The sequence below is a fragment of the Nerophis ophidion genome, linkage group LG04 (genome assembly GCF_033978795.1).
Source record: "Nerophis ophidion isolate RoL-2023_Sa linkage group LG04, RoL_Noph_v1.0, whole genome shotgun sequence".
Classification (NCBI taxonomy): domain Eukaryota; kingdom Metazoa; phylum Chordata; class Actinopteri; order Syngnathiformes; family Syngnathidae; genus Nerophis; species Nerophis ophidion.
The window spans coordinates 28,507,003-28,527,002 of NC_084614.1; the positions used below are offsets into that span (position 1 = coordinate 28,507,003).

The window sequence follows — 20,000 nt, forward strand, 5'->3', positions numbered from 1 at the left end:
TGAGAACGGGATGTTGCTTCTAGCTATCAGCATAGCCATCTTTGTCACAGCATAAGATACACCGTCAAGTCTCCATTTTGCGAGGTGGCCCATAATACTGAGTTGTGAACGATGCGGCGCTGCGGACACTTTGTGCTTCGCTGACCTTTTATGGCTGAGAATATCCGTTCGGCCGCCTTGTTCAATGGAGAAGTCTATTCTACAAAATTTACAGGCAACAACTCTCCTGGATAAACTGAAATTCTTGTTTCCAACCGTTCTGGAACTTGCAAGCGTATTTCGTCGACAGTGCAATATATTGGGTTGGAGTCAATAACCAGGCGACGTGATGAAGTTACGTCTCTTTACTGTGGGCTTCAGAACAGACTCCCTAATGCATGTTCCTTGACTGCACTTAAATGTAGAATATATTTACTACAGTAGATGGCAGTATTGTCCTGTTTAAGATGGTCACAACATTGAGTCAGGTCCGCATGGAGCTGGAGGGGGCGTGGCTTCCAGCTCTGCCTGAATTTCGGGAGATTTTCGGGAGAAAAATTGTCCCGGGAGGTTTTCGGGAGAGGCGCTGAATTTCGGGAGTCTCCCGGAAAATCCGGGAGGGTTGGCAATTATGTTGATTTAGGTTGCACACAGAGTAACAGGGGAAAAAAGGGAGTTATTCGCTTTCATAAAAAACGTTATCATAATAATATTATGATATGATAAATGGGTCCAAAAAGTATTTGATTAAGTTGTTATTAAATACTTTTTGGTCCCATTTGCTTTTAACAAAATAAATCAAGTATTGTGAGTGTATATTACCTTTCTGTATTTGTAGCTGAAGCAGCAATAGCTATCCTCCATGAAAACATATTTTAAATGATCACATTCATTTTGTCTTAAAGTCCAGTTTAGAGAAGTATTTCATCTTGGATACAGTATATAGTCCTCCATATTGGCAGAAACATTCATTTAATTTCAAGAAATTAAACAATATTTTTGCATTTGACAAAAAACACCCACAAACGCTGGCTTACTCTAATAAAAATGCCATGCTTGTTATGAGTACAGTTAAAAAAAAAAAGAAAAGAAAAAAAGACTGGCTTCTGCTGGAGAGACCTGTGTCTGCTAGCTTGAGCGCCCCCACTTCTCCCAGTTAGCAAGTCAGAGTACTGCTGAGGCATTGAACTGCAAGTTGACAATATATCTCCCCCTACCTTGAGGCAGAGGTACTTACTGCCTCATGCCCTGCTTTTTCCCCGTGGCAACAAGCATGCGCCCCCGCACACGCCCAATACACACTCTGTGTAGCCGTGGAGGTACCGCCTGTCTCCGCCTCACTTCTCATCTGCTGCATTGTTTCGATCAGTAAAAACAAAATTTCTGCGATTTTGCCCATGAAAATTACCAAAATATACAGGAACCACACCAAAATCATATAGAAAGCATAAACCAAGAGAAATATTAAGACTTATTTTATTACTTCATTTTGGAACATTAAGCCACCTGGTGCTGGGTGAGGCACTGCCTGCTTTGCCTCCCCTGACAGCACATCTCTGACATATTTACACACACACACACGTATATATACCATGAATTGATCAACATGGACCCCAATTTAAACAATTTGAAAAACTTATTCGGGTGTTACCATTTAGTGGTCAATTGTACGGAATATGTACTTAACTGTGCAATCTACAAATAAAAGTTTCAATCAATCAATACAATATATATGTATGTATTGATATACAATATATATATATATATATATATATATACACAGGACTGTCTCAGAATATTAGAATATTGTGATAAAGTCCTTTATTTTCTGTAATGCAACTAAAAACATTCGTTGCATTACAACCTAAACAACCTAAACATTAACAACCTAAACATAAAATTCTCTTCGAGGTTCAGGTCAGGGGAGTTGCCAGGCCAATGGAGGACAGTAATGCCATGGTCAGTACACCAGTTACTGGTGGTTTTGACACTGTGGACAGGTGCCAGATCATGCTGGAAAATAAAATCATCATCTCCATAGAGATTTTAAACAGATAAAACTTCAATAGTCGTATTCCCATGGTCAAGCCTCTCCTGAACTCTAAACAACGGAAGTTCCCTCAGTCAGCAACGGTTTGGGGAGCCATGTAAGTTGCTGGTTTTGGTCCACTGTGTTTCATCAAGTCCAGAGTCAATGCAGCTGTGTACACGCGTCCATCTGTTGTAAAGCTGTATGGAGATGATGATTTAATTTTCCAGCAAGATCTGGCACCTGCTCACAGTGCCAAAACCAGCAGTAACTGGTGTACTGACCATGACATTACTGTCTTCGATTGGCCTGCCAACTCTCTTGATCTAAACCCCATAGAGAATTTGTGGGGTATTGTGAAGAAGAAGTTGAAAGACACCAGGCCAAATAATGCAAATGAGCCGAAGGCCGCTATTGAAGCATCCTGGGCATCCATAACACCTCAGCAATGCCACAGGCCGATTGCCTCCATGCCACGCCGCATTGATGCAGTAATCCATGCAAAAAGATTCCCAACCAAGTATTGAGTGCATTAATTGACATTTTCAAATGTTTAATTTTGTTTTGCTGTTATAAATCTTTTTTTTTACTTGGTCTGAGGAAATATTCAAATTTTTTGAGATGGGAATTTTGAGTTTTCTTAAACTGTATGCAATATTAAAATAACAAAAGGCTTGCAATATTTCAGTTGATGTGTAATGAATACAGAATTTATATTTTCATGTTTTTAGTTGCATTACAGAAAATAAAGGATTTTATCACAATATTCAAATTTTCTGAGACACACACATATATATATATATATATATATATATATATATATATATATATATATATATATATATACACACATATATATATATATATATACACACACACATGTATATACATATATATACACATGTATATACATGTATATATACAAACCCCATTTCCAGATGAGTTGGGAAAATGTGTTATATGTAAATATAAACAGAATACAATGATTTGCAAATCATTTTCAACCCATATTCAGTTGAATACGCTACAAGGACAACATATTTGATGTTAAAACTGATAAACTTTTTTTTTTTGCAAATAATCATTAACTTTAGAATTTGATGCAAGCCACACGTGACAAAGAAGTTGGAAAAGGTGGCAATAAATACTGATGAAGTTGAGGAATGCTCATCAAACACTTATATGGAACATCCCACAGGTGAGCAGGCTAATTGGGAACAGGTGGGTGCCATGATTGGGTATAAAAAAAGCTTCCATGAAATGCTAAGTAATTCACAAACAAGGATGGGGCGAGGGTCACCAATTTGTCACCAAATTGGCAAACAGATTTAGAACATTTCTCAATGAGCTATTGCAAGGAATTTAAGGATTTTACCATCTACGGTCTGTAAAATCATCAAAAGGTTCAGAGAATGTGGAGAAATCACTGCACGTTCATCCATCCATTTTCTACCGCTTATTCCCTTTTGGGGTCGCGGGGGGCACTGGCGCCTATCTCAGCTACAATTGGGCGGAAGGCGGGGTACACCCTGGACAAGTCGCCACCTCATCGCAGGGCCAACAGAGATAGACAAACAACATTCATACTCAAATTCACACACTAGGGCCAATTTAGTGTTGCCAATCAACATATCCCCAGGTGCATGTCTTTGGAGGTGGGAGGAAGCCGGAGTACCCGGAGGGAACCCACGCATTCACGGGGAGAAAATGCAACCTCCACACAGAAAGATCCCGAGCCTGGATTTGAACCCAGGACTGCAGGACCTTCTTATTGTGAGGCAGACGCACTAAACCCTCTGCCACCGTAAGCAATGATATTACGGACCTTATATATATATATATATATACATATATATATATGTATATATAATGTACAAACCCCGTTTCCATATTAGTTGGAAAATTGTGTTAGATGTAAACAAATGGAATACAATGATTTGCAAATATCTTTCAACCCATATTCAGTTGAATATGCTACAAAGACAACATATTTGATGTTCAAACTGATAAACATTTTTTGGGCAAATAATCATTAACTTTAGAATTTGATGCCAGCAACACGTGACAAAGAAGTTGGGAAAACTGGTAATAAATACTGATAAAGTTGAGTTTTGCTCATCAAACACTTATTTGGAACAACCCACGGGTGTGCAGGCTAATTGGGAACAGGTGGGTGCCATGATTGGGTATAAAAGCAGCTTCCATGAAATGCTAAGTAATTCACAAACAAGGATGGGGCGAGGGTCACCAATTTGTAAGCAAATTGTCCAACAGTTTTGGAACAACATTTTTCAACGAACCATTGCAAAGAATTTAGGGATTTTACCATCTACGGTCCGTAAAATCATCAAAAGAATCAGAAAATCAGGAGAAATCACTGCACGTAAGCGATGATATTACGGACCTTTGAGCCCTCAGGCAGTACTGCATCAAAAACGGACTTCAGTGTGTAAAGATATCACCACATGGGCTCAGGAACACTTCACAAAACCACTGTCAGTAACTACAGTTGGTCACTACATCTGTAAGTGCAAGTTAAAACTCCACTATGCAAAGCAAAAGCCATTTTGCAACAACACCCAGGAACGCCGCCGGCTTCGCTGGAACCGAGCTTATCTAAGATGGACTGATGCAAAGTGGAAAAGTGTTCTGTGGTCTGACGAGTTCACATTTCAAATTATATTTGGAAACTGTGGACGTGGTGTCCTCAGGAACAAAGAGGAAAATAACCATCCGGATTGTTATCGGCTCAAAGTTAAAAAGCCAGCATCTGTGATGGTATGGGGGTGTATTAGTGCCCAAGGCATGGGTACATACACATCTGTGAAGGCACCATTAATGCTGAATGGTCCATACAGATTTTGGAGCAACATATGTTGTCATCCAAGCAACGTTATCATGGACGCCCCTGCAAAACAATGCCAAGCCACGTGTTACAACAGCGTGGCTTCGTAGTAAAAGAGTGCGGGTACTTACCTGGCCGGCCTGCAGTCCAGACATGTCTCCCATCGAAAATGTGTGTCGCATTGTGAAGCGTAAAATATGACAGCAGAGTTTTGTCTTTGTAGTGCATTCAATTGAGCATGGGTTAAAAAGGATTTGCAAATAATTGTATTCCGTTTATATTTACATCAAACACAATTTCCCAACTCATATGGAAACGGGGTTTGTACATATTCATATATTTATATACTGATTTATATATATGTAAACTTTGATTTATATATACATATGTATATATATACACACATATATATATATACATATATACGTATATACATACATATAAATATACATACACACACACACACACACACACATATATATATATATATATATATATATATATATACATATACACACACACCTATTGTGTTAAGTTTGTGAACTCTTGGTTATTTTCCCTCACTCTTTTAAGAGTGCGCTTTTTGTTATTTCTTTTCTGCGTTGGGGTCCTACTCCAAAAGCCGATAGTGACACAAGCAATAAATAATATTTTTCCAGTGTTCAAAGTAGCTTAAATTCATCTTTTAAAAATTGTATTCATTAAATTTGCAATCAAAAATGAACGTGCTAATTGTATTTGGCAGTGATTGAATGCATTTATACATTGGATTTAGTGGACTTGCACCCAAAAACTGCACTCTTTTAATCTTTTACATGACAAGCGTTCATTTTATTGTCTTCCATGGATGAAAACAGAACTTGTGTGTGCGGTCTTTACATGCAATACAAAAATATGCATTTGTACAACATAAAAAAAATGTATTGGCCCATTTAAGAAAAAAAAAAGAAAAAAAGAAAAAAATCGTACAGCCTTTATACATGACAAAAATATAAATATATATACATCTGTATCAGCCGTAGCGGGACGTATCCAAAAAAATGTGGTGATGCATTTTACATATAAAATGTTCATACAAATATTTGAAGAGTCATAAATTGCTGTACATTAAATATGTTATTTACAGTACTTACCATAGCAAACACAAAACTGACAGTGTATTCCAACATGTCATTCAGCCGCACACTTATACACAACACACACCCGAGTGAAGCAAACAATCACAAAGGAAAAACACACACACAAGAGGTAACGTTTAGGAACATAGAGGACACTTTTGTGCTGAGGTCCTGAATTTCTTTTCTTTTTTTCAGCTGCTGTTAAAAAAACTTAAGGTGCACTTGACAGAGTGGAACCAATTGACCATAAATAAGGATTATTAAAATAGTATGTTTACTTAATGGGAGGATGCTGAATAGAGATGGAAAACATTTCATAAAATAAGAAAGAAAAAAAACCACCAAAACCACTGCAATGGTTGATTCACATAACTACCCCCCACCCACACACACACAAAACAATATTAAAATTTAATTTTAAATATGTGCCAGAAAAGGCCAGCTGGACTGAATTATCCCAAATATGTATAATTTTAATTTAAATGATACAATGTACATCACTTTGAAAAATGCTGTAATGTTCAGTTCACCGAAAATAGTGTTTTTTGGTTCACTAAATCACCCCCACAAAATGTTTAAAAAAAAAAAAAAAAAATCATGACGAAAAGTAGAGAAATGGTTGCTACACAATATTTAATTTTTTTTGATCTATAATTTATTTAAAACTTTTTAAAAAAGCTATTTTTTAATGCCAGAAAAAGCTGAAACGGTTGTTCACAAAATTACCAAAACATTTTTAAAATACATGTAAAAATGCCCCAAAAATGTTGGGTTTCGCTGAATCAAGAAATAAATTACATAGGACACAAAAAATGTTGATTCACTAAATTATCCCACAAAAAAACAATAGAATAATAGAAAATCAAAAAAATTCATAGTTAAAAATGCCTCTGTCGCTAAATTATCACAAAAAACAGCATAAAACAAATGTTTAAAAATAAAAAATACAAAACACCCGCTTTGCTAAATTAAATATCTTTTTTTAAAAACATTGAAAAAAACAAAAACGATAACTACAAATACATTTTAAAATGCTTGCTTCCTTAAATAATCAGGAAAAAAATATATATATATATCCCCAAAAAAAACATTTTTAAAAAGCAAGAATGTGCCATCTTGGTTGGTTCACTAATTTACCCACGTTCCAAAAATAATAACATCCCTTTAAATTCCAGAAAACAGTAGATATGCCAAACCAAATATCTCTGAGGAGCTTGTTTGAAATCCTGCTGACAAAGTGCATACTGCGTGTGCGTGTGCACGCAGCTCAACATTGTCACGCATCACATGCAATCAGTGTTCAACGTGGAGTCTAATGAAGTGAGCCCACGTCACGCAAGCAACCTCCCTCATGGCTGCCAAACCTTCAGGGGGGTCAACTAAAGGTTGCTGTGTGTGCATTCCATGTCCTGCAGTGTGTGTGTGTGTGTGTGTTTGCAAAGGGAAGGACTCGGTGAGTAGAGGTGGTGAGCACGCACACGCACACACACACAAAAAAACAAACAAACGAACACACAGAATCATTCAAAAGCCTCAAAGTTAAGAACTGAAAGGCCAAAACAAAGAAGGGAGGAAAAATAAGAGACAACTTTGCAGGCCAGAGGTGCGCATGTCAGGAAGGAGACAAGAAGAAGTGGAAGCAGAGAGTCGGAGGCAATGCTTTGAACAATCCTGCGGGCGTTAAATATTCAGGAGCATGCAAGGCAGTCCCAGGCTTTGTGTTGCATTGCTTAAGTGTGCTGCTACAACCTGCAGGGCGACACAACACACAAGACAAGACAGCAAAAAGGAAAAGGCCATCATTAATAAAGCTGTTAGTGGTTGTGTTCAAAAGACACATTAGGAGGGGAGTTATTATTGTAAACACCACATTGCATGAAGAGGAACGATTCTTGGGTTATTACACCATGCAAACCACTATTTCTCCTTACAAACATTCCTCTGATTTTTTGCTTAAAAAGTAAAAAGTTCATTCCAATGTAAAAACATCCCAATAGAAATAGTCAATAGTATTTTAGATGATCTCCTAACTCAGGGGTAGGGAACCTATGGCTCTAGAGCCAGATGTGGCTCTTTTGACGTCTGCATCTGGCTCTCAGACAAATCTTAGCCGACATTGCTTAACACAATAAGTAATGAATAATTCCGCTGGTAATCACAGTGTTAAAAATAACGTTCAGAATATAAAACATTCTCATGCATCTTAATCCATCAATCAGTTTTCTTCCGCACCTGTTCATTAATGGTAAGAATTATTTTATGTATTATTAGTTAACTTCAGAATAACAATGTTATTAATAATAAAAAGAGACTTATCATACTCTAAAAATGTTGGTCTTACTTAAAAATGCACACATATAGTTTTATTCAGTGTTGGAAAAAATTGTACGACTCTCACGGAAATTAATTTTAAAATATTTGGCTTTCATGGCTCTCTCAGCCAAAAAGGTTCCCGACCCCTGTCCTAACTATTTGACTGCAACACATGTTTACGTTGTGCTAAATGATGATGAAAACAGCATGTAGTGTTCACTTACTCATCATCATTAACTGTACTGTGGGATTATTTCTATCTGAATTCAAGTGATGTTTTAGTTGGTGAATTGTATAGGTTAATACCTCCTGATAAAATATCATTAACGAGTGAGACCATGGTAACTTTTAGCCCAACCTGGATCATTCTTATCAATTATTTTAAAATTTGAAACATGTTTTAAGAAAGGTGATGAATACATTTGGACAAGGAATTGTTTCCCAATTTAAATGTCCTTTTAGTAGAGTGAGCCTAGTATTAGAGAATATTCTTCCCCAGTACGAGTACAATGCCAATTAGCAACAAATTACTGGCTAATATTTGCAAGGAATAGTTACAGTAATTTACTGTGAAATATCTTTATCGCAATTTACTGTAACTGCAGATCTGGGTTTTTTATAGTTAATTACAATAAAAATCCAAATACATGCTATAATTTCACAGCACCCCCGCAACCCCGGTAGAAAATGGATGGATGGAACTTCACAATTGTAATTTTACAGTTAATTCACCGTTTCAATGCAGAATGAGTGCCTTGTTGTTCGTAAGTCACAGTAAATATGTACTTTTACATTTACTGTGACTTAGGAACATAATGCAATCATTAGCCAGTAACTTACTGGGTAGGGATGCTCGGTATCAGTACTCAACGTTACCAATTTTCACTCATTTTGTGTGTTCGAGTGGTAATAGATGTTTATTTGTTTAGTAACAAAATCTAACAAGTTTTCATTTAAAATGTAACACTGAGCTGATTATTTTGTTATGAGACATGCATCTGGCGATAGGCTGATTGGCAACACTAAATTGGTGTGTGAATGTTGTCTGTGTTGGCCCTGCGATGAGGTGGTGACTTGTCCAGGTTGTACCCTGCCCGAATGCAGCTGGGATAGGCTTTAGCCCCTCCCTGCCTCCCAACAAGAGAAACAAGCGGTAGAAAAGTAAGGATGGATGGATGTTACATTTTGTTTGCCTCCACCTCTGAGTCTCATTTGCAAATATCCGTTCCCTTCAGTTTGTCCAAAGTGTGTTGCCGTAGTCAGGAAGTATTCTTTGGCGTAAAGTTAATTGTCAGTCTTGTCTTATGTTGCACCCTACAAAGTGTTTGTACTATAAGTACTGTGTTATTATGCACCAGCTGATTTATTGTAACATGCATTTTAGTTGTAGTTTTGACTACCAAATTGGTGGTGTTGAAGTTGCCGTGTAAAATTGCAAATGCTAATCAGTAGCCTGTATATGGAATATGCAATCCAAATTAGCATCGAGTTAGTGCATTTTTGAAAAGTGAAGCCTTACTTTTTATCAGGCATACTTGCTCTGTCGGCATAGAAAATTACAACATAACCAAAAGTTATGTTGAAGTTGCTTGTTTGCACGCCAAGTGCTTGAGCAGAAAGTCAAGTGCAAAGCAAGTTTTAAAAAATTGTGTCGTTTGATTGGATGTAACTCGGACCTCGGTAGTGTTGACGGAATTTGGCTGGAGCTTATGAAAGTACCAATTTTGGAATACAGCTAATGATCGTGTCATACTTAGGTTGTAGAGTTTTGGAAATGCAAATCAACTTTTTCCTGAATCGAGTTACTGTTACTTACACACAAATACGTACACACACACACACTAGTGACCTGGAGAGATGCACTTAAAAACAAGCTATTCACCAAGGATAAATTAATTTTAAGTGCATACAGTATTACTTTCTCTTTCTCTGCTAGTGAGTGTTCAGACAGATGTGAGGTGTGTGGTGTCATGAAAGGACTTCTATCAAAACAGCTAAACTGTAATTTGGACTAATTAATCATTCTCAAGACTGAGCCAGTGCACCATAAAAAAAATCAGCAGATCTTTATTTCCACATGTCCATATCCTTGGAAGATACCTACTCCGCAGACTTCCAGAAGTGCCCGGGGTGAGACAGCCTTCGGTTGAGCTTGGGCAACTTTTCCAGCATGTCGGCCAGCTGCGTGAAAGTGGGCCGGTCACGCAGCTCGTACGCCCAGCAGGCCGAGAGGATCTCCTGAGACACAGTGTGGGTCAGCGCGCCTGGCAGAGCATGCTAACATTTTGTGGGAAATTTCAGGTGTCGCACTCACAGTGACTTCTTTCCCCAGGCTGATCTCTGCCAGGATCTTTTTGATACCTTCTCCACTCCCAACCTGCCATATGGTTGCTTCCACAGGCTGGTTGGTGATTGGCCAGTCCCTTGCTTGGAGCTCGTACCAAATTGTGCTGTAAAAAATCAAAGTGGGGAGGAGCGTAAAGGACCCAAATTTTACTTACAAGTTTTTTTTATGTATGTCTTGTTACTGAAGCTAATCTAGCAGTCATTTCCCATATTATCAATCAGGTTTTTAAGTAATTTGTAGATCACTAATTGTACTTGGAACACCAAACTCGATACACCGCCCTGTCTTGGTGTGACGTCATCTAGAACTGGAGATCATTTCCCTCATAAACAGTGTGGAAAAAGGCATGTATTGTATTTTTCGTACTTTAAGACGCTACATTTTCAACAAGGTTTAAACCCTGCAGTTTATACAAAGGTGAGTGCTAATCCATGGATTTTTCTTCGTTAACGACCATAATGTTTTGTTAACAGCAGACTTATGTAGTAGTCACACCAACACTTACACTAAGAAGGTGTTACTGTTTGTGCTATGGCGCCACCTTTTGGACAAGTTCGCTCACTGTAGGTGCTGCAGGTTGAATGTCGACACGACAGAATTTCCTTCAGTTTTTGTGCCTTGAACTGGAAGTATAAATGCTCTTCAGTCATCCATAGCCTTTATACTCATTTGGTTTTTTCATTCATCACTCCAAGCAACATTTCTAAGTTTACAGTATAACTAAAACAATACATACTTTCTGAACTCTACATGCTAGTGTAATGTAATCAAACTAGTGTCGTTAGTATTAGCTAATATACTAACACGTTTACAAGTGTTTGTGTTAGTATTATTAACTTACAATAGTATCCTTTTTGTGTTGTTTCAGTACCACAAATTCCGCAGTAAATTCACGAAAACGTCACCGCTGAGTTATGGAGTCTGTTTAGCTGATTAGAGAGCTATCTTCCGCCGCTCGAGGGTCCATGACGAGGACTTCTGTTTTGTTAACAAAATCCTTCGGTGTAAATATCTCATTTCACAAAGTATATATCTGCGACTTATTGTCCGAGTCAGCTAATATATGGAAACATTTTTTCTTCTAAAATGTTGTGGATGCGACTTACATATTGGTGCGCTTTATAGTCTGGAAAATAGGATAAAACTATTATTTTCATTGCTTAATTGAATGTTTTTTGTCGCCCTGGTCCACGATTTCTTCAAAACTGATGCAGACCCGCTCACCTTTCGGAAGAGTGGGGGTTCTGAAAATTTGCCATAAAACCTATAGACATAATTTTCAGGTCCAGACCTAATAAAAATAATGTTGCACCTTGTAAGCATGAGTGGGACTGCTGGTGTCGTAAAGGTGCATTGAAGTGAACGTACCCAAAGGCATACACGTCTGCTGCGTTGGAGAAAGGAAGTCGGTCCTCATTGTTACCGGGGCTCATTTTGCGCACAATTTCTGGCGCCAAGTAACAAATCCAGCCATGTGGAAGTTTTAGTTGATTCTCCCGCCTGTAAAGAATTTATACAAAATATAGATTTGGTGTGTTTAAAAGAGGGCATGAATAATAGATATTGAAATTTTACACAGTCTCCATTTGCAAGGCTGATAACTGACTGATGGTATCAATCACACTTTAAAAGTGAGGCACTTCTCACCTTCCTTCCTGAACAACTCCAGAGATCCCAAAAAGACCAAAATCAGTGATCACAACCTTGTTGGTATCGTGAAACACGTTCTTTGACTTCAAGTCTTTGTGGACGATGCCTTTAGCGTGCAGGTATCCCATGCCCTAAATAGGGACACAGACATTCACAGTTGCATCATCTCAGCTACTAAATGCCTTTAATATAAAACTCAAATATAACCAAAAATCAAATATTTATAATAAAGACCTGACATTAATGTTGATTAAAAAAATATATATTTGACTAATACAATCAGTAGGAGGGTCTCACATAGGGTGCCATTGAAGCCACTGAACAAGATAAACTGACTTGCCTAACTGCTGAAAACAAGTAAAATATATTTGTTTCCATTACAGTGCCATTACTTAAGATAAACAAATAAGTCTAATATGGAAAACATACAATATGAACATAGTAATAAATTTTAGGGGTGTTCTGATCTAATGTTGATAACAGTCCAATGTGAGCAAAACAAAACAAGGTATCAGATATCGGTCTGCATCTAAAACATTTGCTACAAGAATTCTGATAAAAGCATTATGTTTCGTTACAGCTAACGTATCTTCTTGCTAGCTTAGTAGGCAGACAACCTGTCTCCGTTTGAGAGTCATTTAAGAGTCTTTATTTCATAACACTGTAAAACTGATCATATAGAAATAAAGTATGTCAATATAACTAACATGAGATATAAAACAACTTCTCTGCGACATTCAAATATAAAAGAAAGGCATTTAAACAAATGCACTAGCTTGATGCTAATTTACATTGGACCTGCAATACATGTTAATTTACATGCCGATTTTAACACCTGCGAATTTGGCAATCAAAACTACTAAGATGCAAACAAACAGCTGGTGCGTAATAAGCTGATGTGCCCTGTTTAATATTCCACACTGCAAAATACAGCACAATAAGTAAAAAGTATGTATTATTTGTGCAGATAGACTGATGTTGGTATTGGCCAATAGTCAAGGCAACAATATTGGTGTTCTATTGAAATTGAAAATGTTTATCGTACACGTAAACTAATAAGTATGCTGTTATTCAAGAAAATAAATAAATTCACCTAGAATTTTATTTTGTCTTTCTTTTTTGCAGCAATAAATGCTCAGCGTGAGTGCTCATGTGCTGACTGTTAAATGCAAAAAAATACTCTACCTTTACAATTTCCTGGGCAATTTGTCTGGTCTTGTTGATATCCAAAGTGTTCTTAGTATCTCTCACGACAGAATACAGCGTCCTCCCTTTACAGAAACTTGGAGTAGACAACAAAAGACACACGATAAATGATCCCATGTAACTCTGGAATCACTTTAATGTCGCCGTACGTACAAGACCCCGGGTCTCACCTGGTGATGATGGCTAAGTGGGGCGGGGCCATGCAGGCCCCCATGAAAAGCACCACGTTTTCGTGCCTCGTCTGCCTGTAATTCATCACTTCCTTTTTAAAGAGCTTCAGGTGGTCCTGATTGTTCCCGTCAATCTCCAGAAGTCGGATGGCCACCTCGCCGTGCCACCGACCTTTGTGCACCTTGCCCCATCGGCCCTAGGTGAACAAACATCTCCATCAAAATCATCTTTTCAGATGAAAATACGGTACATACACTCATCTGACACTGCATTAAGCACACATGGAGAATCATGCTCAGTCATACTGAGACTGAGAGGTTGTCATTCATATATTAAATTATAGTGGCCGACTTGGAATACATTTGGGCTGCCACAAATAGAATTAGCACTACCTGTTAGGTGGCGGTATGCATCGTAACTCAAGTGTTGGTTATCAAAATTCATGCGGTCGTTATATGCTGTGGTAGCAGGGCAGGGCACTTTCACAAGCGCATTACCACGGCAGTGAAAGACGAGGCGTGGAAGTGTGTGAGCACTTTCACAAACGTGCAGCCCAGATTTCAACTAGTGAGAGTCATAATTAGCAATAAAGTCGTCCCTACCTACATCGCGGTAAAATATTGCTGCTTTACCACAAGGTCTTCGCAGGTTTCTACAAGTCAAATGTAAGACTTTTCAAGACTTTTTGAACACTATAGAAGATATAATTTAAGACCAATTGATACCCATACGGACACAAACTACATTGGAAAACAAAATGGTTAAACTAATTAAACACAACATAAGACTAATTTTAAAAAATATTAGCAAACATAGCCATTTTTCAGATTTGCTATAGAACTGTTTTCTTTCAAAAGGTGCAGTGTGCTTCATATCAAGTGTTTTTATGTAACAACAAACAAAACGCCAACAATGGTATAGTAAAGCACAACAATATATTGTCTGGGAAACGGACTCTTAGCAACTCTTAGCAACTCTGCAAAAGCTAAATGGTTAAATTTTGCAGTGCTTTTGCAGCTGTCAGAATTGAGCAAACAGATAAAAACATCTACAGTTTTACTACTGTATCTGCACAAAGTTGTGAAAAACAGAGTGCCGATATTCATTTGCAGTTCAAGTTCTTTAAACATCAGTAGTATACGTCAGCAAACATCTAGACAAGGTTTGAAGTTATTTTTTTAACATTGAATTTGAGGAAACGTCAAACAAGTGGCAACATAATGTTTAATGTGGTGCTAATGTTGCAATTAATTTAGCACCAAACAACATCAGGGGATATCACAAACACCTTCAATACATGTTTCTAATGCTGTGGAGGAGCATCAACATTTGCATTTCAAAATATGGGACATTTCCTGGGAAAATTGGTATAAATATGGGATTACTCTACATCACAACAATTTGCCATCTACTCCATTCTACTCACATTTATATCAGTTTATGGATTTAATACATTATAAGGTTTCCTCGTATGGAACCGTGAATTATTTCTGCAGTGAAAAAAAAGGCAACCGTTCACAAGCAGGGCAAACGGGCTGGTGCCTAAACAATGTTTATAGCTATCTATTTGACTAATTATTTATTATTGCAAATACTAAATACTGGTATCATATGTGTATATATTGTGTCTGCTGATGTACTTCGGTTGTCGTTGTAAAAAAATAATAAATAAAACAATCTGATACGATGTATATCAAAATGCCAAATATTCGCGCCGATAATCGGTCAATCTCTAATAAAAACATTTAAATAGAAGGTTGAGGTTGAAGGTTTTGTATGCTCTAACTATGAAAATATTAAATTTAATGAAATAATCTTATACTTCCCGGAAATGTGTTTATTATCACGGGCATTCCCGGTACGATTTAACCGCAGTTAACGAGGGACGACTGTAGTGATAAGAAGCCAGAGCCTGTTTTATGGGCTCAGGGAACATCGTAAAAATGAAAAATAAAAAAAACATACTTAAAAAAAATAATACAAAAGGTTAAAAAAACAAACTACAGGGCATAATGTAACGATAACTTAAAATGTTGATAACAAAAATGACACAATGATTGGTCTGTTAAATGATTTTTCTGCCATTTGAAAAAATGTGTGTCGTAACCAATTAAGCAAATAAGGTGATTGCAACATCTAGAATCCTGCTGCCCCACCTTATGTATCTAAATAAATACAACATGACAATTTGATGTAAGCGTAGACCCCATAATAATTAACATATTCCTCTCTGACTGTGTTCCATGATGTGGTTATGTGAGTGTTGCTGTGGCTATTGATTGTATGAAGTGTGTATCCTCACCTTCCCTATGAGTTCTCCAACGTCCAGCTGCTCAAAGGGGATGTCCCACTCCTGCAGGTATACACTGGTCTGGCTGGCTATGCGGGAAATGGGGACCTTCCACTGATTCCCTCGAGGGCAGGGCAGATCGTCCAGCTTGTCACCTTCGCACTCACTATCAGAGCCCATGTTCATCCGCATCTCGTCCTCGTTCTCATCATCCTCTTCATCATCGTTCTCCTCCTCGTCATCCTCATTGTCCTCTTCAAGCTCAGGGTCTTCTTCTTCCACCTCAATGTCCTCCTCTTCTTCCTAGAAGAGGATCACAAATTAGTACTGGTATTGGAGTTAAAAGCACAGTAATATTCAGACAAATGTTTCTCATTCGCCCCACTATTTTTTTTAATGACAGTAAAATGATGATTTTTACCGACCATTCCTTTTCTGATTGTAAATTTTATGTCATTTCAAGATGCATTTTTTTTGTTAAGTATACAAACAATTATAATACAAACAACAAGTAAATTAAAAAACTAAATATGTTTTTATTTATTTATTTTATTTTTTTGTTGATAGAATGTAAATTCTAATGCATTGTAATGAGTTTAAGTCATGGAAAGGAGCCACATTTGCAAAGTGGGTCCTGAGCTAAAATATGAAAAAATGTAGGATCGCTTCATATCATCACTATATCAATATTAGGATGTCATACTCTACCTCTTCATCTTCATCTTCAATCAGCTCATCATGTATGTCATCCACTGATTGTTCAATCTCACTACTGCGATAAACACAATTTGCATTAGAAAGAGAAGTGAAACAAAAAGTATGATAATATAAATGAGACAGGAATAGAAAAGTTTTACACTGTGTCTTGGAGAACATCCGGGTGTAAAGTAACAGGACTGGAAACATCTGTGAAAAAATTGGAGAAATAATAAATACACTACTTCATTTTAATCTATAATGCAGTTATTCCCAACCTTTATTGAGCCTCTAGAAAAAAATTCAAAGATCATTTACTGTAGTTGTTCTGCATGTCAGTATTTTTAGCTGCACAAAAATGCATTTATTGAAAATAAATACACATTTTTAAAAATGTGATCATTAACAGTGGCACAGTGGTTGGAAATCACTGCTCTCCTGAACTCTTGTCATTTAAAAAAAATACTAACACAAAAACAAATAACAATAATAAAATGCAAAAACTACATTGAAAAACTTAAAAAGACTGCCCATTTCCAAAACCCTAAGTTGAACAAAACATGCATTTTGCCACTACCGCCAGCAGATGGCAATACAGTATTAAGCATGCAATGGTGGGGTGAGCACACAGACTTGAGACACTGCTAAACGCCTAAGAGAAAACTTGCAGAGGACAGGAGGAGCTGCAGGGCATGTAGGACTTGTACAAAGCAATGATGAGATGTAACAATGCAGTGTGACATGTCGGGACTCACCAGGAAAGACAAACTGCTGTCTATGCTGAAAGTAGCAGGCGGCTTTTGTTAAAAAGAGAGAGAGAGAGAGAAAGAGATGGGATAGGCCGGCAAGCATGGTTGAGGGGAGAGGCTCTTGGTTAAAGACATTTTTTTAAAGAAAAAATACGTAAATCATTGTTCAGTGTTATTTCTACATACAACTTTATTCAATATAGGGGAAAAATCAGTATAATAATACTGCATTCTTGCATGCACATTGGACTTACTATAGTATACATAAGTGTTATGTTAGTTTCCTTTTTGTAAGCTGCCATTGTGTGAGTCACCTGGGAAGTTGAAGCGACTGTCCCGATGACCTTTGGGGGATGGGTTGGGCGGCGGTGTGGCGCTCGGAGGATTACTCTGTTGAAAGGGTGCTGGTGAGGAGGGCGTGGACGAGGTAGTGGAGGACGGGTTGCTGCTAGAGTCCAGCTGGTTGAGGACAGGAGGGTGATCCTGCTGACACAAGCGACACTTGAAGGTCTCCTATGATACATTTTGCCTATTCTGACTTATAAATGGGTTATACTTGTACAGCGCTTTTCTACCTTTTTTTAAGGAACTCAAAGCGCTTTCACACTATTTCCACATTCACCCATTCACACACACACTCATACACTGATGGCGGGAGCTGCCATGCAAGGCGCTAACCAGGACCCATTAGGAGCAAGGGTGAAGTGTCCTGCTCAAGGACACATCGGACGTGACTTCAATCAATCATCCATCCATTTTCTACCACTTATTCCCTTTTGGGGGCGCGGGGGGCACTGGTGCCTATCTCAGCTACAATCGGGCGGAAGGCGGGGTACACCCTGGACAAGTCGCCACCTCATCGCAGGGCCAACACTGATAGACAGACAACATTCACACTCACATTCACACACTAGGGCCAATTTAGTTTTGCCAATCAACCTATCCCAGGTGCATGTCTTCAATCATTCAATCAATGTTTTTTTATATAGCCCTAAATTACAAGTGTCTCAAAAGGCTGCACAAGCCACAACGATGTTCGCGGTACAGAGCCCGCATAAGGGCAAGGAAAAACACACCCCAGTGGGACGTCGGTGACGGTGACTATGAGAAACCTTGGAGAGGTTGAAAATCCAAGAAAATATTTTAAAGAATTGGTCTTCACTTGTTTAAATAAATTCATTTATTTTTTTACTTTGCTTCTTATAACTTTCAGAAAGACAATTTTAGAGAAAAAATTCAACCTTTTACCTTTTAAATTCCTTCCTCCTCTTTCCTGACAATTTAAATCAATGTTCAAGTAAATTTGTTTTTTTATTGTAAAGAATGATAAATACATTTTAATTTAATTCCTCATTTTAGCTTCTGTTTTTTCGACAAAGAATATTTGTGAAATGTTTCTTCAAACGTATTATGATTAAAATTCAAGAAAAGTTATTCTGGCAAATTTGAAAAATCTGTAGAATTAAATTTAAATCTTATTTCAAAGTCTTTTGAATTTATTTTAAAATTTTTGTTCTGGAAAATCTAGAAGAAATAATGATTTGTGTTTGTTAGAAATATACCTTGGTCCAATTTGTTATATATTCTAACAAAGTGCAGATTGGATTTTAACCTATTTAAAACAGGTCATAAAAAATATATATTTATTGTGAGAAATCCTTAAGATGATCAGTGTTTCCACAGAGATAAATATCATTAATTATTAATAATAACATAGAGTTCAAGGTAAATTGAGAAAATTGGCTATTTCTGGCAATTTATTTAAGTGTGTATCAAACTGGTAGCCCTTTGCATTAATCAGTACCCAAAAAGTAGCTCTTGGTTTCAAAAAGGTTGGTGACCCCTGTTCTACAGAAACCTCCTGCAGACGCAATCAAGAAAACTGGTTATTTAAGTGACAGTGGCGCATAATTTACACTAAAGCATATCCCATACAAATTAACTAGATCAGTGGTTTTCAAACTTTTTTCCACCAAGTACAACCTCAGAAATCACTTGGCTTTCCAAGTACCACCATAATGACCAACATTAAAATACAGTAGCATAGCAGGCCTAAATTCTCATAAAAATAAAGCAGAGTATGCAGGTATTTTTGTATTTTTGGCCACTGTATGATTACACACAGTTTGAGTGTGTTTGTAGAAAAATAAAACACTGTTCTCACAGAATAATAAATCAAATAAAATTGATTGAAATTGGAGGCTGCTAAAGGGCGGACGTAAGCAGATAAAGTGGAGAACATTTGGTTCCCATGCATGTTGAGCGATAGAAATGGTGGCACAAGACAGTTCTGTTTGTGTCTTAACTGTTCATTTTGGTGTAGACTACAACCGAGAGTAGTCAGATTGTAACGACTTCCATTGAACGCTGATAAACCTTCAAACACGGCTCAAGCTGTGTCAATACAATATATAATTAAGTGATTATTTGAAACACCACTGGACGGAGCCTGTGGATCACTAGAGGTATAAGTACCACCGTTTGATAATTACTGATCTTGACCACAAGGAAGTGTTTTATATGTAAATCATCATAGGGCTTTTTAACTCAGTCAAAGGATCGCATTGTGTTAACGGGGAACATTAATTTAATAGTATATTTTATTGT

The 20,000-nt window shown here is 37.4% G+C and overlaps 1 protein-coding gene across 1 annotated transcript in view; it reads right to left on the minus strand.

Moving 5' to 3' along the window:
* Positions 1–10,326: 10,326 nt before the first annotated feature.
* Positions 10,327–20,000, minus strand: part of LOC133551263 (kinase suppressor of Ras 2-like) — a 73,101-nt gene continuing 63,427 nt past the window's right edge. Inside the window, exons 10-20 of the mRNA XM_061897780.1 lie at positions 17,708–17,876; positions 17,400–17,441; positions 16,806–16,854; positions 16,657–16,720; positions 15,961–16,251; positions 13,658–13,854; positions 13,467–13,563; positions 12,279–12,412; positions 12,000–12,131; positions 10,599–10,734; positions 10,327–10,522 (exon numbers count right to left, since the gene is read on the minus strand). Of these exons, the coding sequence (XP_061753764.1) occupies positions 10,385–10,522; positions 10,599–10,734; positions 12,000–12,131; positions 12,279–12,412; positions 13,467–13,563; positions 13,658–13,854; positions 15,961–16,251; positions 16,657–16,720; positions 16,806–16,854; positions 17,400–17,441; positions 17,708–17,876 (1,449 nt within the window). The 3' untranslated portion in view covers positions 10,327–10,384. The remainder of the gene's footprint in view (positions 10,523–10,598; positions 10,735–11,999; positions 12,132–12,278; positions 12,413–13,466; positions 13,564–13,657; positions 13,855–15,960; positions 16,252–16,656; positions 16,721–16,805; positions 16,855–17,399; positions 17,442–17,707; positions 17,877–20,000) is intronic.